Here is a 21,308-nt window from a genome sequence, read left to right on the forward strand (position 1 = left end):
TCTCTTGTTTTCTTTGTCAGTCTAGCTAAAGTTTTGCCAATTTTATTGATCTATTTGAAGATCTTACTTTTTGTTTTCTTGATTCTCTCTATTGTTTTTTATTCTCTATTTCATTAGTCCATGCTCTTTGTTATTTTATTCTGCTTGTTTTGGGTTAGTTTGCTCTTCTTTATTCTAGATCCTTCAGTTCTGAGATTAGGTCTCTGATTTGAAATCCTTTTTAATATAAGCATTTAGAACTATAAATTTCCCTTTAAGCACTGCCTTTGCTGTATCCCATGAGTTTTGTATGTTGTGTTTTCATTTTAATTTGCCTCAAGATATTTCCTAGTTTCCCTTGTGAATTCTTCTTTGGCCCATTGGTTGTTTAAGAATGCATTGTTTAACTTCCACATATTTGTTTATTTTACAGTTTTCCCTCTGTTATTGATGTCTATCTTCATTCCATTGTGGTTGGGAAAGATACACTGTATGATTTCAATGCTCTTTAATTTATTGAGACTTGTTTTGTGACTTAACATATGGTCTACACTGGAGAATGCCCCACGCGCACTAGAGACGAATGTGCCTTCTGCTGCTGTTAGGTGCAGCGTTCTATACGTGTCTGTCAGGTCTAGTTGGTTTACAGCATTGTTCAAGTCTTCTATTTACTTATTGATCTGTCCTGATGTTCCATCCATTATTGAAAGTGGTGCATTGATGTTTCCTACTTTTAATATGGAACTGTGTACTTCTTCCTTCAAATCTGTCAATATTTGCTTCATATAAATTGGGGCTCTTTCATTAGGTGAATGTATTTTTATAGTTATGTCTTCTTGTTGAATTGACCCCTTTATCAGTATATGGTGACCTTCTTGTTCCTCATTACAGTTTTTGACTTAAACTTTATTTTACCTGATAAAATGTAATACCCCAGCTCTCTTTTGGTTACTATTTGCATGGTATATTTTTTCCCATCCTTTCACTTTCAACTTATTTGTGTCTTTGAATTTGAGGTGAGTCTCTTGGAAACAGAATATACTGGGTCATACATTTTTTATCCATTCTACCAATCTCTGCCTTTTAACTGGAGAGTTTAAATAATTTACATTTAAAGTAACTACTGGTTATGCAGAACTTTCTTCTGCCATTTTGCCACTTGGTTTTTGTAAGTCTTATATCTTTTTTCCCCTCGATTCTTCTGTTAATGCCTACCTTCATATTTATTTGATTTTTTGTAATCCCTTCTCATTTCCTTCTGTATATAATTTTCATATATTTTCTTTAAGGTGACCATGGGGCTTAAATTTAATATCCTAAATCTGTAGCTATCACATTTGATTTGCTATCAACTTAACTTCAATAGCATATACATATACTGTTCCTATACCCCTCTGTCCTCACACCTTTGTGTTGTTCTAATTACAAATTATATCTTTATACATTGTATGTCCAAAGCCATAAATTTATCATTACTTTTTTTATAAGAAATTTTATTTTGAGATAAATTCAAACTTACAAGAACAGTTGCAAAAACAGTACAAACCCCGTAGATAGAACTCCAGCATACCCCGACCTCATTACTTTTTATTCGTTTGCATTTTAGCACCCTTAAGAAGAAAGAACTGGAGTCACATGCCAAAAATACAATACAGTAGTACTGATGTTGTGTCCTTTCCTTTTAGTCTGAAGAACTCCCTTTCCATTCCTTCTAGGGCAAGCTGACGAGTTCCCTCAGCTTTTGTTTATCTAGGATTGTCTTAAATCTCTCCCTTATTTATATCACTGGATATAAAATTCCAGGAATTGTTTTCTTTCCTCACTTTAAATATATCATCCCACTGCCTTCTTGCCCTCATGATTTCTGATGAGAAATTGGCTCTTAATCTTATAGGGACTCCGTCGTACATAACATGTTGCTTTTCACTTGCAGGTTTCAGAACTCTTACCTTTTCCCTGGCATTTGACAGTTTGAATTATATGTGTCTATATGTGGTTCTCTTTGAGTTTATCCAGTTTGGGGTTCATTGGGTTTCTTTAATGTGCATTTTCATATCTTTCTTTAGATTTTGGAAGTTTTCTTCTATTATTTCTTTGAATATTCCTTCAGTTCCTTTCTCTCTTCTCTTTCTGGAACTCCCATAATGTGTATATTGATATGCTTGATGGTATCTCACAGGTCTTTAGGCTTTATTTACTTTCTAAAATTATCTTTTTGGTCTTCCACCTGAATTATTTCAATTGTCTTATCTTCGAGATCACTGATTCTTTCTACTACCATCTCCAATCTGCCGTTGAAAACCTCTAGGGAATTTTTAATTTCAGTTATTGTGGTCTTCAACTCCATTAGGCTTGTTTGATTTGTTTTAAAATTTTTAATCTCTTTATTGAGAATTTCTCATTGTTCATTCATTGTTTCCCTGAAATCCTTTCATTCTTTCTCTGTGTTTTCCTTTATCTCCTTGAGCATCTTGATGCTCATTTTTGAAAAAGTCTTTGTCCATTTTGTCCAAAGTCTGGTATTCTTCATTGATGATTCCTGGATTTTTATCTTATTCCTTTAGATGGGCCATAATTTCTTGTTTGTTTGTTTCTGTCTTGTAGTCTTTTGATGTACGCTGTACACTTTAATATTTTAAAGTGTTAACTCTGAGGTTTAGTCCCTCAGCTGTCTGTTCCTTAAGTTTGTACTCAGCTAGTGATATTACAGAGATTTCGAGTGCTATGATCTAACAAAGACAAAGAGACCAAAGACAAAAACACCTTACACAGTCTTTGATAACTGGCTGTGCATTGCCTGGTGCTCTCTTTCAGAGTTTAGCCCTCTTATTGAGAACATCAGGCCAAGGCAAATGTGATATGCAGAGTCCTCTCTGATTTTTCTGAGCCTGCATCTTGTCCTGGGCTTGTCCTTGCTCAGGGCCTTAGAAATTCCCCTGTTGACAGGGATTCAAATGCTCCCTCTACTCCCTATGAAACAGACTGCCCCTCACCCTGTGCTCTAATAGTATAACTTAAAGTAGTTAACTCATCGCCACAGATCACTTGGAATTAATTGTTTCTTATACTGCTCTAGCTGTCTGCAAGCTGCTTTTGCCTGCAGGGCAAGTTCTGGGAGGGTGAGCCTGAGGTGAGTTTCCTGGTTCAGCCTTTCAGCCTGCCACCTGATAGATTGGCACCACAGCATGTGCGTGTGGTTACTCTGCTCCCTCCTGAACTGGGCCAAGGGCTGACAATGGACTGTAGACTGTTCCACACCCCACATGGGAGGGGTGTGGAAGGGGCCATAAAGGTTCCGCGGGTTTCTTACTGTTATTAAAGCTGCCTTTTCTTAGTCTGGTGCTTGCCAGTTACTGCAACCCTTTAACTGTTTTCAGGAGTTTTAAGGAAGTTGGCTCTTCCAGTTTTTGCTCATTGTTCAAAGATTTTGTGGTGGAACAGCAACCTTATTTGTCTTCTGCCGCCATCTTGGTTGACTGGAAGCCCAGAAATTGAATTCGTGAATATAGAATTTTAAATCCTTTCCTTCTCATTTACTATAATTCTTTTAAATATTTCCCCTTGCAATGACAACCTTTAGTAAATACAGTAAAACCTATAATAAGATGCCTTGTGAATAAGATAAATTCAGTTAAAACATGTTTGGCCATTGGCAATTTGTCCTGTCCTCTGTCCAGTGTCTTTTCACAAATGGGGCAGTGAGAGTTCTTTTCTTTGGGGGTTTTGGGATGATTGATGGGCTTTGGAAAGACTACCTCATAAACATTTGAGACTTTCTTGGTTGCTTTTGTATTGTCACTTTGTGATAAGTGGGCTGTTTTTCCCCATACATTAATTAGAAAAAGCACCCCAAAATCATTTTTTTATTAACTGCATGATAACACAACTCCACATTTTTAAGGAGTTGAAGTTTTGGACGACACTTACTTCATTATGGTGGGGCTTTATTGTATCATGTTTAATGAGTACATAAAAATTCTCCTGAGTAACATTGCTATAGTTTGCTTAATCATTCTTCTAATATTGGATCTATAGTTTATCTCCTGTTATTTTCTATTATAAATGACTTTGAGCTGTTAAATTAACATACTTTTTTTAAAAAATGAGAGTACCCTAAGTGGTGAGAGTGCAGGGAAACAGGTACTTTACTACACTGCTGATGGTGTAAATTGATATGCCTCTTTTGGAGGGTAATTTGGACAGGAAGTAGCAAAATTCTTCAAATGTTCTTTGACTCAGCAATCCCACATCTAGGAATCTATCCAAAGGTTATAAATATGGATGGATATGAAGAAAGGTCTATTAGAACATTAAATACATGATTGCTTAGAAAAGTGGAAAATTAAAATTAATCTAAATTTCAACTTTTGAGGATAGATTGAATATAAAGTATCGCCAACCATGTGCTTTAATACATATAACCATGATTTAATATTATAGTCATTAAAATTATTTGTTGGAAGGAGATTTTTCTTCTGTGTATAGTAAATCAACCCGTATCAAACTAACCTTCTCCCTGTATAAAATAGAAAACTCTGTTTGAAGGCATCAAATTGCTACCAAGACAGCCAGGACTTGAGGGACAAAGATCCTGGAGAGGTTGGCAATACATTTAGGTGACTCTGACACACTGTACTGTTTCTTCCCTTCAGACATTTGCCAATTTGCAAGTGATGCAGGGCCATGAGTCAGAAAGCCGACCAGAGCTTTCTGCATTTCACTGTGTTGAGGAGATAAAATTTGGAGTTTAGGGCTACCAAGACAAGCAGATCTTGAGAGACCAAAATCCCAGTGAGATGAAAAGTGACAAAAAGTGAACCTAACATTCAGTGGTGCTTTTCCTCCCAAGATATTTGCAGATTTTTAAGTCTCACAGGCTAAGATGTGGCCAACACATCAACAAAGCATGGCAGCTGAGAGGTTGAGATGCTAGGCAAAGCTTTCAACAGTCTACAGTGCTGGAAAGACAAATATTGAAATTCAAGGTCAAGGAGGAGGGGCCTTGGCATTCCAACTTTTAGTTGGGTCTCCTGAAGGCAGCATCATAGGAGAAAGGATAAAGCAGAAATAGAGCAGCCTTTGCAAAGACTGAAGGCCTGTTTTAAAACAGCTAAATTGCAGACTGGACTAAGATCTTTCCCATTTTAATTTCCTTTAAGAAGCAAAGTCAAATTATCTGTGGAGGAAGATATCATCTGGAGCCTGTGCTAATTTTCTTATACAATATTAGGCATTCAATAAAAACAATTGTCAGACATACCAATACACATGACCAGGAGAGGGGAAAACATGATAAAAACAGACTCACAGGTCATCCAGATATTGGAGTTATCAGACCCAGGTTTTAAAATCACTGATTAGTATGTTCAAGAAAATGGATGACCAAAAGAATTTCAATAGAGGGCTGAAATCTATAAAAATAAATCAAATGGAAATTTTAAAGCTGAAAAATATAGTAACTAAATTTAAGAATGCAAAATATGAATTTAATAGAATTGGTGCAGTTAAAGAGAGGATCCATAGACAGCATCCATACTGAAGCATGAATAATTTAAAAAAGGATGGAAAATACAAAAAAAGAGCATAAAAGATGTATGGGACATGGTGAAAAGGTCTTACATACATGAAATTGTAGTCCCAGAATGATAGAGAGAGAAGCAATTTTTGAAGAGATAATTGTCAGTATTCACAAAACAGAGAAAAGACATCAAGTCACATACTTAAGAAAACCCTTCGGCAGAATAAATGCAAATAAAATAACACCTAGGCACATCATAATCATAGTCAAATTGCCGAAAACTAAAAAAGAGACTATCTTACAAGTAGTCAAGGGTGAAGGGAAGATACAGTACTTTCAAAAAACAATAAGATTTACAGAATACTTTACAGAGGGAATGACAGAAGTTGATGAAAATGATGAAATGATGAAAGTTGAAAGATGGTAGCATGAATCTGTAATACGCTGAAAGAAAATAGAATTCTGTTCCCAGTAAAAATATCCTTCAGAAATAAAGGCAAAATAAGGACATTTTCAGACAAACAAAAGTTGAGAGGATCTCTTGCCAGAAGACTGACAATTTAAAAAAATTCTTCATACAGAAGGAAAATGGAAGCAAGAAAAAGGAAAAATATTTAAATGAATATTGACTATGCAAAATATAAATAATATCTGGTGAGTTTAAGAAATATCTGTAGAATTAAAACCCACAACAGTTAACCAGAGAGTATGTGTGTGTTTGTGTGTGTGTGTGTTTGTGTGTGTCTGTGTGTGTGTGTGTAGAGTGTAGTGGTAAATAGGTAAATGGAGTTAAAGAGTTTTAAGGTTCTTGCACTGTCCAGGAAGTAGTAAAGAATTAATCTATATTAGGCTGTAATAAGTCAAGGGTGTATGATGTAATTGCTAGGATAGCCAATCTAAAAGAATAATAAGAGAATGTATATCTAATAAGCTAATAGGAGGAGAAAATGACATGATTTAAAAAAAACTGATTAATCTGAACGGAGGCAAGAAAAGAGTGAAAAGAACACAGGCAAATAAAAAACTAGTGAGGTTGCAGATTTAACCCAATTTATGGTGTTTACATTAAATGTAAATGGTGTAAATGGATCAAATGTTCTTCTTAAAAGACAAAGATTGTTGGAGGAGATAAAAATTATTTAGTAGAAGAATATTGTATAAAAAAAGACCCTTCTGGTTGTAACAGAAAGCCTTCTGAGACAGGCTTAAAGCACTATCAGAATCTTACTGTTAACACAAGAGGTTCTTGGTGCCACCAGTGCTGTGACTGAGTTTCTCTGCTGTTGGTTGTGATGCTCTGGTTCATTGAAGTTCCCCAATAGAGTTCCCTTGGGATGACTGGATGGTTTCCACTAGCTCCCAGGGCCGTGTGCTTCCTCATTCACATGCAGGGAAGAAGAGCCTGCTCCTTTCCCAACCATCAGACCTAAGTTCCAGGCTTCTGTCTAATTAAAAAAATTTGCCTTACATGCCTATTCCTGAGCCAATCTCTTTGGCACTATGGTGCGGGAGATGGGATCATGCTGATTGGTTTAGGCTTCCCATTAGGGAATAGGGTTAATAAGAACAACAGTGGAAGCAAACACGTACATAGTACCCACTGTGTGCAAACTCATAGTGCCTGCTGTGCACCAGGTACTGTTTTCAGTGCTTTACACATGGCATATAACTCATTTCAGCTTCATAAACTGAGGCACAGAGAGGCTAAGTCAGCTAGTAAATGGCAAAAACAGGATTCAGACCTAGTCAGGCTGGCTCTAGAGTCTACCTCGCAACTGCTGTCTTAGTTTCCCAGCTGCGATAGCAAATATCATACAAAGGGTTGGCTTTAACAATTGGAATTTGTGGGCTCATGGTTTTGAGGCTAGGAGAAAAGTCCAAAATCAAGGCATCAGCAAAGTGTTGCTTTCTTCCTAAAGACTCTAAGGCATTCTGGGGCTGGCTGCCAGAGATCCTTGGTTTGTCTGTCATGTGACAATGCACATGGTGGCATCTTCTCTCTTCTGGGTTCCACTGATGTCTAGCTTCTGGCTGTTCACTCAGGCTTCTCTCTCTATGTGGCCTTCCCTACGAGACCTTCAGAAGGAGGGTTAAGACCCATCCTGGCTCATTGGGCCACACTTTAACTGCAGCACCCTCATCAAAAGGTCCCACTCATGGTGGATTCACACCCACATGAATGGATTAAGATTAACAACATGTTTTCCTGGGGTACCTAACTCCGAGCCACCCAACTGCTATGCCGTACTGCCTCCCCTTCTCAAGTCCCATAGTTATGGGAAATATAGGGCTCTAGTAGAAAGAGGGAAGGAGGGAATGAGTGCAAAGGGAGCAAGTCTACTCTAAATGTGAATGATATGGAGTCAACACTGCATTCCACATCTGATCGAGCCAGGCTTAGATCTTGACACTGCCATCTACCAGCTGCATAACCTTGGACAGGTCTTTCTCTCAGTGTCCTCTGGGAAATGGGGTTAGAATTATTGGTATGGAGAGAGGGTAGTACTATGCCTGGCACCATAAACTTTGGTATTCATGATATGCTACAAAAGGAAAAAATCGAACTATAAGAAACTGTGCATCATATTATACTGAAAAAAATACATATATATAGATGCATAGGGAAATACTGTGACTCTCTCTGGGTGGGGGCCTTATAGGTATTATCTATTATCTACTTGTAGCCTAGGTATATTTCCTCATTTTTTCTCTATAACAAATAATGTGCTAAGTTGGTAGTAATAAAAGAGCCAGAGGGGGGAAAAAACGTGTCCCACATGTATGTTTATATACATACGTGCCTGCCGCGTCACATGTAACCAGCCCTGGGCTGCTCGCTTCCTGCCCCTGGACTGGGACAGAGCTGAGGGCTTCGCCCCCGTTCCTTGCAGCACCATCCGGAGGTGACCCTGCTCAGGTTTTACTGGCCCCAGACCCTGTAAATCTAGATTAGCTTTAAAGGGGGAATTTATAGGGTTCCTGCGGTCTGGAATAAGGGACAGCGTGCAGTCATCAGCCCGGCATGAGACCTCGAGCATCAGGCGCTGCAGCTCCGGAGGCCCTGCTGAGGTTACAAGCCTCCCGACAGCCATGAACACCCCACGGAGGCTGCAGGTTGAGTGAATGAACCTCGGCTAACCCGTCCCGCCGGGTAGTGGACACTAGAGGAAAAAGCCCAGCTGTCCACCTTCCTGCTTCTCTTTCTTAGAAGGCCCCACTGCCTGCTGGTCTCCAGGCCTTTTGGTTTTCTGAGGAGGGAAAAAGAGGCTGTACTGTGAGGCAGAAAGGCCTGGACTTTCTGAGTCAGGATTGTGAATGCAGGGCTGGCTCTTCTGTGTGGGGTTAGAAGTATGTCGAATTGCATGACTTAACACAACGGAAATTTATCATCGCACGGTTCTGGAGGCTGAAAGTCTGAACTCAGGGTGTCACCAGTGCCATGCCTTCGCCAAAGACTGAAGCATTCTGGCAAGGGCTTGCCAGAGCCTCATCTTAATTAATTGCATCTTCAAAGAGACTATTTCCAAATAGAGTCACATTCATGGAATTGGGAGTTGGGACTTTAGCCTCTTTTGGGGGGACATCATTCAATCCATAACACTCTCCCTGGGCCTGGGAAGTATGAAGCACTGTGTGTCCCACTCTCTGTGATCTCTGTGGGACCCCACCGCCCAGGCCTGGCATGTGGGAAACCCTCAATAATAGCACTGCCGGGGATAGCCCCAACACGCCATGGCTCAGAGGGGAAGGCTGAGGCCCAGAGACAGGGTGGAAGCCCTCTCTGCTCCAACAGAGCCTGGAGCCTGTGCTCAGACTCCTGGGGAAGGGCTGCTGGCAAGACCCAGTTACCCCAGGCTGCCCTCCGTACCAGGACATGCGTATTACCCCAGGGAGGCTGTGACCTTGTCTCCCTGCCTGTAAGGAAAACAAAAGGGAGGAACCTTTCTTGAGGGGCTGACTGCCCATTTAATATTATCTCATTTAATCCTCTCAGTTACCCTCTGGAGCTGGGATTCCTGCCCCCATTTTATAGATGAAAAAACTGAGACCCAGGGGGGTGAGATAACTCATCCAGGTTAAATAGCCTGGAAATTACTGGTGGAACAGGGCTGACAAAAGCTTGTCTAGTTTCCCTAAGTCAGTGTCTGGTATAGAGTAGGCACAAAAGTGAACATGTAACAGTCCTTCTAGCCACCTACCCTCCCAGTTTCCAAGCACCTACTATGGGCCTAACCATTTGCTAGGGATGAGAGAGGAATATCCCCAGTGGGGTCCAGGTGTCAAGAGAACCCATTCTGTGACTCGGACAAGCCTCTTCTCTGGGTCCTCATTTTCTCTGTATGTGAAGCAAATTGCACAAAATTGCTGATATTCAGCGGTCCTGGGACCCCAAGATTCTTGTCTTGAGGGTATGCAGTAGGTGCACACTAAATGGCAGTTGTTTGCAAGGACTGCTGTGATCTCTGAGGTGGGGGAGCTTAGGGAGGGAGAGACCAGAGAACATTCTGGAAGGAGTACCTGTTTGCTAGGCTCTGAAGGGCATCAGAGGAGTTTGGGAGGTGACAGGCCTCCCGGATTAGACGGGAAAGAACTGTGGCAGCAAGCAGCAAGGCATCATGGGAGTCTGAGGGCACGTCCAGGTGGGTGGGGTGAGCCCAGAGCAAAGGGCCCAGAGCCTACCATATATGAAATGCTCCGGGGGCCAGCCCTGGGTGCAATATTTGATGGTGATTTTCAAATCATCGCCATCTCCCATCCATGGTGAGAATTTTATTCTCTTCATTGTACAGAAGCAGGAAAGTGCCACTCAGAAAATATGGTGGTTTCAGATTTTGAATCCCCGTCTTTCTAACTGCAAAGCCCTTGTCTCTAATTGCTGCACTAGATCAGGGATTGGCAAATTACAACCCAAGAGCCAATTCTGGCCTGCCACCTGTTTTTTTCTAAATAAAGTTTTATTGGAATGCAGCCCCATAGCTTTGTTTACATATTGTTTATGGCTTCTTGTAGTGGTACAGCAGCTTGTTGCGGCAGAGACTGCTATCCACTATCCAACACTTGACAGGAGAAGTTTGCTGACCATTTCAAATCTGAGCCCTACGCTTGCTGTGTGAATTTGGGCAAATCGCTTGCCCCCTCTGAGACTGGTGATGGCTGCAAAAATGGTTTTCTGAACTATCAGGTGCAGTGCCCTTGCACCAAGCCCAGCACCTGATAAACACTAAAAATCTGCTTGTTGGTACAAGGAGGCAGCCATTGTGTAGACCTCCTTGAACCCGCTGCCGGGTGCTCCTGTGACTACAAGGCGGCGGCAGCTGGGCCCTGGCTGGTGAATTCATCATTGTCCACTCTCTTACAGACTTGGCAGGTTTCAACAGAAATTAAAATTCTTGTGGGGAGTCACCTTATATGTGGTGCCGCTTTATAGCCAAGTCATTACGGTAATTTGCAAACCTCTCTGGGGTGTAATGAGCCATTTGCTTTAGATTTGCTGGCTGTGACCTCATTAGGCTGCCCAGTCCTGCATTTGGTGACCCCCAAGTCTTGGGGTCTTGTCCTTCTGAGTCCAGCCTCAGGGTCATTGATGCCTGGCCCTTCTGAAGACAAAATGCTTTTCATACAGGGCTCTGCCTCCTTGCCCTGACCCAAGCTCTGGAAGATATAGGAGAAGAAATCATCATCATCGTCATCATCATTGGTTTTCAAACACTGACCATGTGCTAGGCACTTGCCAAATGTATTGCATTCATAATCTCACTTCATTGTCACGACTACTTTGTGAGGTAGGTGTTATCACTATTTTACAAATGGGGAAACTGAGGCTTGAAAAGGAAACCAAACCAACTTCTTACCTAGCACTGAGGGTGCCAGTCCAGTCTCTGCTATGGGTTTTCTGTGTGGCCATGGGCAGCCCATTTCTCTCTCTGAGCCTTAGTTCCTTCATCTATAAATGGAACAGATGATACATCAGTCCTTGCCCGGATATTCTAGGATTTCTCACCAACTTGTAAAAATGAACACAGGCCCCTCTCACCTTCAGAGTTCCTAAAGTAACAATGTACATGGGGGAAGGCTGGTTCTAGGGTTTGCTCTTGGCCCCCTGTTGCACAGAGGGAGATAGGGCTGCTGGGTAGCAGCCCCTTCCCAGGGCACCCCTCTCTGCCCTCTCCCTTCCCGCTCCATCCTCAGGAAAGCTGGGCTGAACCACCCCCTCACTTCTCTGCTTCCCCTGGGAAAGACTCTACCCTTGATTCTCAGAGATGAGAGCAGGCAGGGTGGGGCTTCACCATCTGAGTCTTGTGATGCCCTTGGGGACAGTGAGGCAAGACACCAGCAGGCAGGAGGGCAGTGAGACGTTTCCTGGCTGGGCTGGGCTCATGTGGGCAGTGACAAAGGTACCCAGATCTTTACAATGGCAGCATCATCTCTGGGACAAACTCCCGGCCTCTGAGAACACAGGCTACTTGGAGCAGAACCTGCCAAGGGCTTTTGGAGACCTGGCTTGCAGCCCTGACTCTGCCGGCAATGCTGTGTGACTTTGGGCAGCCACTTGCCAGCTCTGGTGCTCAGTGTCTCCCTGTAAGGTGGGGAGGCCAAAGTGTTCATCCTGGGTCATATTAGATGAAGACTCGAATGGGCTTGGAGCACAGTGCAGTGCCAAACTGTGACCATGGTGGCTTCTTCCATTCTTCTTCCCAATGCTGACTGGTTTATTTCTTGTAGGAAAACCTCTTAGCATATCCAGCAGAGAAGCTAACAGGCCCCAATTGTTTGTTGAGTAATGTCTGTTTCTTCCAAAGAGGGTGATGCGTTCACATCTCCACTCAGCCCTTTTCTCCCTCTGTGACCTTAGGCAAGCCACTCAACCTCTGATCTTACTCACCTGACAGAGCTGACGCAAAGTTTCAAGTTTATGACTCATAATCATTTTACTCAGGTACTGTGTTTTATATCCTGAAGACGCTTGAATATGATCCTCATTTGAGTCAAAGCGGGGGACGCTCGTTTGGAGGTCTCCAGTTACTCATCGGTTGACTGAGGGGCAGCAGGACACAACTTGGGCTTTGAAGTCTGAGAAATCTGGGCTTGAAGTGTGGCCTCATAGTTACAGACCCCTGGGTCTCCCCAGGCCTCGACTTGTCTAGCTGGAAAATGGCTGAAATGAGCCTGCCTTGCAGGGATGGGTGCTTCTAAGTTTTCAATGTGCCTGGCACTTCGTAAGAACTTGTTGAATGCTGGGTTCCCACCCCCTATCAGTGCCCACGTTCCATCTCTGCACACATCCCCCTGGGTGATGGGTGGGCTAAGTAACCCAGAGGCCCCCAAAGGGCTGGGTGTGTCCCTGAAGGAAGCTCAGAGCCGACCCCCAAAGACTCTGGGAGGAAGGCCCTGGCAAAACAGCCCCGTGTCATGATTAAGCTCTCTTTGCTCCAAATGCTATTAATGGTCATAAAATTACCCACAGTTTTCTGAGGCCCAGTCCCAGGGTTTGCCTCAGTGGGACAATAAAATCCCATGCAGAAACGATTTAGAATGAGTAAAGAACGCCAAGCAGAGACGGAGTTCAACCAGCAGCAGCCTGCTCTCATTAACTCAGGCCATTCACATTTGTTACCAGGGATTTCTTTTTAATTAAAAAACAACCAAGTTATTACAAAATAAGCTCGTGAGGGGCTGGCTGAGGAGTGCCCAGGCCAGTGGGATGCACGTTCCTCACCGCGGGACACAGGCCCAGGGCCGGGGCTGGGAAGGTGGCATGAGGGCCGGTTCTGAGCAGATGGTCATCCGAGCACTCTCGAGCAAGCTCACCCATGCCTGGGAACCTGGAGACTCATCTGAGCCCCTCACCTGCTCTGAGAGCGTTGCATTCTCAGCTACAAACTGTCGAGTGCTCGGCAGGTGGGCACATGAGAGTATCTGGCCTTGGTGCAGGGGTAATGCGTGCTGAAGGGGCCGCGTCGGGGTAGCCTGGAATTAGGGCTCAGGAGGTGGGTCCTTGGGGAGTGGCTTTCTAAGGCTACTTCTGATCACATAATGATTAAGACGTGGGTTTGGGTCTCTCAGGCCTAGGCTGGAGATCCAGCTCAGACTCTTACCAGCTGTGTGATCTTGGGCAAGAGATTTAGCTTCTCTGAGCCTCTGTTTCTCCTCTGTAAAATGGGGATAAGCGTCATAATAATACATCCCTCAGTGGCAGTGATGAAACTCAAGTGAGATAATGGATGTATGTCATAGCTCAGGGCTGGCACTTACACCTCAACAAATGTTCCTCATTTCCTTCTATTTAAGAGTTTGATGGTGTTCTAGAATCAGCTCTTTCCTCATCCTAACAGTTTGTCTTGTTCAATGCTGAGAGTACCTGGACAGTACGTGGGCCTTTTAATGAGGTTTTATTGCATCTGTAGGGCTCTGAGTACCTTGCAAAGTTCTCTTTGACAGTAAGAACAGGCTTTCCTGGACCACTACTAGGTGCCAGTCCCAGGCCAGGGGCTTTGCACCTCTGTCTCAAAGCCTCACAATATCTGTGGAGAATTGCTACAGCCGCACCCCTGGTACACAGGGAGGCCGAGGGTCAGCCACTGCAAGGGTCTCATCCAAGGCCATGAGTTAGTGCAGGGCAGAGCAGGGGCTCGCACCGAGGTCTTTTGGGCCCCAAAAGGTGCACCTGTTGAAATCACTGCCCTCCCCCCTACGTGGGATCAGACACCCAGGGAAGTGAATCTCCCTGGCAACGTGGAATATGACTCCCGGGGAGGAATGTAGACCGGGCATCGTGGGATGGAGAACATCTTCTTGACCAAAAGGGGGATGTGAAAGGAAATGAAATAAGCTTCAGTGGCAGAGAGATTCCAAAATGAGCCGAGAGATCACTCTGGTGGGCACTCTTACGCACACTTTAGACAACCTTTTTTAGGTTCTAAAGAATTGGGGTAGCTGGTGGTGGATACCTGAAACTATTAAACTGCAACCCAGAACCCATGAATCTCGAAGACAGTTGTATAAAAATGTAGCTTATGAGGGGTGACAATGGGATTGGGAATGCCATAAGGACCAAACTCCACTTTGTCTAGTTTATGGATGGATGTGTAGAAAAGTAGGGGAAGGAAACAAACAGACAAAGGTACCCAGTGTTCTTTTTTACTTCTATTGCTCTTTTTCACTCTAATTATTATTATTGTTATTTTTGTGTGTGTGCTAATGAAGGTGTCAGGGATTGATTTAGGTGATGAATGTACAACTATGTAATGGTACTGTAAACAATCGAAAGTACAATTTGTTTTGTATGACTGCGTGGTATGTGAATATATCTCAATAAAATGATGATTAAAAAAAAAAAAAAAAAAAGGTGCACCTGTGAGGGTGCAGGACTGAGAGCCTGAAGAGGTTGCATTTCCAGATGAGTCTTTTCACGCTTACAGATGAGACAACTGAGGCCCACAGAGGGGCTTTGTAATAACCATGCCTTCCACTTTTATTACACCTTATATCATTTTTAATGCAATTTTATTGAGATATATTCACACAACGTAAAATCCATCCAAATTATACAATCACTGGCTCACAGTATCATCACATAGCTCTGGATTCATCACTGCAATTTTAGAATAATTTCATTACTCTAGGAAGAAAAGAAAGAAAACTCAAAACATCCCACACCCCTTTAACCCCCCATTATTGATCTCTAGCATTGGTGTCATACATTCATTACTGTTGATGAAAGAATATCAAGATATTACTGTTAAATATAGTCCATAGTTTGCAGTAGGTGTGTTTTTTCTTATATACTACTTTATTATTAACTCCTTGTAACAGTTTTGTACATTTGTTCCAGTTCATGGAAGGAATTTTTTATATTTGTACTGTTAATCACAGTCGTTGTCTACCACAAGACTTACAGAGTTATTCAGTCCCATGTTTTAACCTTTGGCTTTCCCTCTGGGACATATATGATGCTAAACTTTCCCTATCAACCACATTCACACAAAATTCAGCACTGTTAATTATGCTCACAATACGTAAACACTACTTTTTAAAAAGGCTTAGAACCAGACAGTTCTACTAGAATACACCTAATACCTTTAAAGTAATATTTAATTTCAGTTGTTATTACTAAAATTTAGTAAATTGCTGATCAAGATGGATATCTAAAAATCAATAGCTGTTATCTGTGAATAAAAGAGTTGTATAACTTCTAAAAAACTACAACAAAATCAATAGTTGCCTTGCATAGTAATATCAAGCAATTGGAAAATGCAAAGAAAAAAATATTCCATTCATAATTTACCCAAAAGCAACATAAAATATCTAAGAATAATCCTAGCAATAATTTTTAATGCAATTTTATTGAGATATATTCACTCACCATATAATCCATCCAAAATATACGATCAATACTTTCTATCAATTTTCAAGGTCTTTCACACCTGCCTCAATTAACCAGAGGCTGGCAGAGAACCGTGGTGGTTACAGAGATACTCAGTGAATAACTAGAACTATAGTAAATAGCTATACACTGTATTTCTTGGGTATAATGCAATTTTGAAAACCATGTAGACTGAGTTGTGGTAAGCACAATCGCAGATGCTGTTTAGTGAGCACCTGCCGTTTGCCACATCGTTGATGTAGGTGAGGACAGTGATGCGTCCCCTCAGCCTGCTGGGCAGCATCAGCTCTAGATCCACCAACCCCAGCATGTTTTCTTGCATGTTCTCAAATGAATGGAGTGGGTACAGCCTGAGAGTGGGAAACCAAGCTCCAAGAGACCAGGAGCCTGTCTCATTTACCAGTCTTTCCTGCACCTGGAGTCAGATACCTAGTATGTGGTCAGTGTCTGTGTAATGGCCATTCAACCACTGAAGCCTTAGCATCCTCACCTGAAAATTGGAGACGTTATTACTGACCCTGCCGGGTGGTTATGAGAATGAAATGAGGTGTCCCAGGGGCCTTGAAGGCAGTAGGGTTGCTCAAGGTGTTGGCTCAAGGGTGCTCTGTGCCACCCTGTACCCCGAGGACCACCCTCTCCCTGCACCCCAGTGCAGGTGGCTCCCACTCACTCTGCCTCCTCCCCTCTCTCCCTGTCTTTCTCTGTCCAGTCAATGGGAGCTACGGCCGCCGCACCCCGGGCTCAGAGAAGAAGAGCCTCCTGGACATGGACCTTGGTGAAGGCCCTGTACCTGCCTGCCACCAGGGCCTGTTTCACCCTGCTGGAACCCCACCGCCCCGCAGTCACCCCCAAGCCTGCGAGAGGCTGCTGCATTTTCCCCACCCTGACAACAGGTATGCACCCCGTCCCTACTTCTCTTGGCCACTCCCTGGAAACCAAGGCTCCAAGGCCCTCTGGACCTCACCTAGTCTGCCTAGCTTGTGAGACACATGGGGCAACTGAGGCACAGGAGGGCATGGGACCAGCCAGAGGGACCAGCCAGAGCTTGGTAGCCCAAAGATGGCTGCCTGATCTAGAGCCCACACGTCCCGTTTGGCCAGGGCCTCACAGGAGACACAGAGACGATTTTATTGAGATGGTTTCCCCATTGCAAGGCCAAGGTGACTTTTCTCAGGGAATCAGTGGATTCCTGAAGAGGAAGATTCAGCGGTGGGTTGGGGAAGGAAAACCCACCCCAGGGTTCATAGAGTGCTAAATACCTGACTGCTTATAGGATGGAGGGGGATTTCTCCACCCAAGCTACCTCTTTCCCTGGGAGGCCCTCACCCCAGAGAACCTCAGCCAGGTTACCATCCATTCAGAGCTGCACATTCCCAGTGAGGTCCACCTCTCAGCAGGTGTTCCATCAGATTGCATATGGGGCTGAAACCCACCTCCTGCAGCATCTCCCTGGGCCCCAGCTGTGCCTCTGGGGCTTCGTGGAGCAGGTCTGTGCTCTCTGCAGGGGATTGAGACAAGCGGAGGTCAAACGCAAGCCCCACTCTGTGCACACCCATTTAGCCCCAGGACCGTCTCCTGGGGCTGCTGACCTGAGGCCTGTTTCACAGCCAGAGATTCTAGAAGCTGACCTGTTTGCCTGTTCAGGATGCATCCTTTCACCAGCCATTTATCACGTGCCTACCGTGTGCCAGCACTGTCAGATGTGCTGGGGGTGCCTTGGTGAAGAAAGCAAGGGTCTCCCCCAGTGGAGCTTATACTCGAGTGGGAGCTCTGCAATGTGAGATACTATTAAAGAGAAGGGTGGGTATTCTCACGGGGAATCATTTTTCTATGAGGATTCACATTCCCTGTGGCCTTCTTTGATATTAGTGAGACATCTGCTTTACAGGATCAAGCATCTTTTAGACATGGAGCTGTGCATGGTTTAGCAAGAGTCACATGCATTTATTTTTGCTTGATTAGTCACTGAGGCTCCCCAGCTGTACTCAGTTTCTCCAGTGAAATTCATTCTAACTTGGGGTAGAAGCTATGCTCACCTAGGGGAAGCTGAGGGAGTAGATTTTTTTTCATAGAGATGATCAGATATATCACACCAAAATGTCTTTTTGGCAATTTGGGGCATATGACAGTACCCAGAATCCTATACCACCATCAATCTAAATTACTGCCACCCCTGAAAAGTGGTTGAATTTGATCTGACACTTTTAGACGCCCTCATTTTCCTAAAGAAAGAGAGGGCCTCACCACTTTATCCCACTCCCAATCCAAATCTTGTCCTTCCTGCCTCCCACTGGAGTCCCTTGTGTTTGGGGCCCCTCCTCTCCCTTCTTGCTGCTCCCTCCCCATCTCCAGCCCCTTAACCTACTGCCTGGTTCCTGCAGCAGCTGCCTCACCAGCCTCCTCGACTCCAATCCCACTAATACTAATAAAAATAGCTCCCATTTATTTCATGACTATTATGTGTGCCTGTTCACTCATTCAGTCCTCACCACCATCCTACGAGGCCCAGGTCCTCCTGCTAATAACCAGCAGTCACAGAGTGATTATCGTGCACCATACACTGGGCCAAGCTCTTCATGTGCATTAGCTTGCTGAACCCACAACAGTCATAGGGTGGGGGAAACTGAGACCAGAGAGGCTATGCGACTAGCCTAAGATCATCCAGCAGGTGAGGAGGAGTTTTAAGTAACTTCAGCAATATCTTGATTTGTGTCATTTCTGTGTTTAAAATGGCTGCCCACCAGGGCCATGGTCAACAGGATGTATTAAGTGCAGTTAAAGGTTTAGCACCACCACTGGCTCTCTGGGTGACTGTGGGCAAGATGCGGAACCTCCCTGGGCCTCATCTCCTTACCTGTAAAATAAGTAGAGAATCGCAGAGTGAGCAGGTCCTCAGCTGGGCTGGGATGTGCCCTGTGATCGGACCCTGCCTGCCCACCGTGCCGCCTCCTCTGTGACCACACCAGCCTCCTGGCCTTTCTCTGCATGGACCCTACACTTTCACATCTCACCTTCAGAGCCCCCTGGCCCTCTTCTGTTCTGCAGAACTATACCCACTGCTCAGCAGAGCCTGAATGTTCCCTCAGGGGCTGCTTGTCCACACTCTCCCCAACTAGAAGGCAGCTTCTCGAGGACAGGTCTCCGCCTTGTCCCTTGGAGTTAAAAACCTGCCGAGTGAAATCACTGACCCTCTGCTCAGACTGCAGCCCCTGAACCAGGGTCTGCAATGTGAGGCCCGAGCTTGCCCTCCTCTCCCGGGAAGTTACCTCAACTTCAGCAGCCCCCTCCCAGGGGCCAGGACGATGGATGAAAGGACATTGAGTCCTTGACCATTAGAACACTGAGGCTGCCAGGAAGCGTAATGGTCATCAAGTCAAACCCACTTTACAGAAGAGGAAGCTGGGGCCCCTGGCAGCCAAGTGTTGTGGGAAAATCCCTGGCTTCTGATGCAAACGGATCCAGATTCAAAATCCTTCTCTGTCCCTGCCTCCCTCTGTGGGCTCTGGCAGGTTGTGCTTCAGTTTTGTTCTGTTTTGTTTTTAAACTTTTTATTTTTAAATAATTTCAAACTTACAGAACTGCAAAAATAATACAAAAGCCCACACAGAATACTTCAACATACCCACCCTGCCACCTCCACCAGTTTTAACATTTTGCCACATTTGCCATATCATTCTATCCATCCATCTATCCATCCATCCATCATCTATCCATCTGTCTTATCTATTTTTTTTAAATTTGAGAGTAGATTGTATACATCATGCTCCTTGAGTGCATAATACCCCCATGTACATTTCCTAAGAATAAGGACATTCAATTATGTAACCACCGTAAGCACAGTGATCATGTTCAAGATGTTTAACATTGATGTAAAGTTGCTTCAGTTTTCATAGATGTGAGACACAGGTGGAGGTATGTACCTTGAGGAATTTGTCCATGCAGCCAACAGACACTTACACCTTCTCGCATTGGGATTGTGTGAGATGGCCCTCTGGAAAGTGCCTGACACATTTGGCTGCTCAGCCATTCTTCATTTTGTCTAGGGACCCACAGTTGCAATTTCTAGACCCAGAGATGGGAGAGGAGCTGCCCAGGGCTGCCCAGGGCTCAGCGGCAGAGCAGGACCAGAGCTGCGTGCCAGGACTCACACGGACAGGGAGGGGTAGCCTCTGCTGGTATCCGGAGCCACAAAACATCAAGGCCCGAGCCTCACCCCTTGGTGCCGTTCAAACCTTTGCCGAGTTTGGGTTTAGCTGATTTAACCAGATGCTGTTTTCAAAGCGATTGCTTCAAACGGATGCTGCCCAGGCCCAGGATCGCAATTCTGCAAGGAGCAGCTAATGCTTTTATTTTACAGTTTTCAAGCTCCATAAAGTCAAAAACTTTATATCAGATTTTGAAGATGTTTGGCGCTTTCTGTTGGGGATGGTGGGCCTGGAGAATCGGGTTTGCTGTCTACCTTGGAATGGAAGCACCTTCTAGCTCCATCCGGGGTGGGCTGAGCCAGGCTCTGGACAGCAGAATTCCTGGGAGAGGAGAGAAGTCGCTAGCAAGTGAGGCAGAGGACGTTGTTCAAGTGTGGTTGAGGAACAAGCAAACAGAAAACCCTCACCTACCCCATCCCCACAGCCTTTATCTGGAGAGTTCAGGTCAGTTCTGCACATGGAGAAATGTGCACACCTGGGAGAACGGAGCCTGGGTTCCAGTCCAGGCCCTGCCACCGGTGTGCTGCTGGGTGACTGTGGGACACCGCATGCCCTCTCGGCTCTGCTCCCTGATGGAATTGGAGCTGAGGCTCTGAGGGCCTGCTGGCACTAGTTCTTTCTTCCTCTGCCCCTTCCCTCCCCTCGACCTCATGGCTGGAGCTGGGATATTGCAGCTGCAGGGAGCCTGAGAGGGATGGGGCTGAGGACTGCAGGGGTGTCCCCTCCCCAGACTTAGCCCATCTTGGGAAACAGGAAGACAGGCACTCGTCAATGGAAACCAATGCTGCAAAGAGCCCCAGGGCAGGTGCCGACAAGGGCAGTGAAAACAGCACCATTTGCCCCACCGTCCTCTTCACGAGCCCATCACAGCCTCGTTTCCCGTCTCTCATGACCCCGGCAGCCACCCTCTGAGAGAGAGCGTTAGTCCCCTTTCCACAGGCATAGACAGGGACGGGGTCGTGGGGTGTGTCCTAGTCAGACTTGGAGCAGACACCCAGGGTTCCTGCCCTGCCCAGAGAGCCAGCAGGGGCTTCTCTGACCCTCAGCCCAGGCCCACCTGCCTGTCCTGTCTCCTGAGTCGTCGGGGGACAGGCGGTGTGAGAGCCGCCTTGTCGTCATTACACCTGGCCGTCTGTGACGTGGGCAGAGGGGCTGTTCCCACGTCTGGGAGAGGCCTGCTGTAGGGACCCCTGCGTACCACAGACTTGAGGAGAACGCCCCG

The 21,308-nt window shown here is 44.8% G+C and overlaps 1 protein-coding gene and 1 pseudogene across 2 annotated transcripts in view; one reads left to right on the plus strand and one right to left on the minus strand.

Annotated features, from left to right (window-relative positions):
* The window catches only part of LOC119528181, a 76,456-nt pseudogene extending 60,253 nt beyond the window's left edge, over nucleotides 1–16,203 (minus strand).
* Nucleotides 1–21,308, plus strand: part of GLIS1 (GLIS family zinc finger 1) — a 280,799-nt gene that overhangs the window by 170,065 nt on the left and 89,426 nt on the right. For both annotated transcript variants that reach the window (XM_037827178.1, XM_037827179.1), the window contains exon 3: nucleotides 16,591–16,774. In XM_037827178.1, coding sequence (XP_037683106.1) covers nucleotides 16,591–16,774 — 184 coding nt within the window. The remainder of the gene's footprint in view (nucleotides 1–16,590; nucleotides 16,775–21,308) is intronic.

The sequence above is a fragment of the Choloepus didactylus genome, chromosome 2, assembly GCF_015220235.1.
Source record: "Choloepus didactylus isolate mChoDid1 chromosome 2, mChoDid1.pri, whole genome shotgun sequence".
NCBI lineage: Eukaryota > Metazoa > Chordata > Mammalia > Pilosa > Megalonychidae > Choloepus > Choloepus didactylus.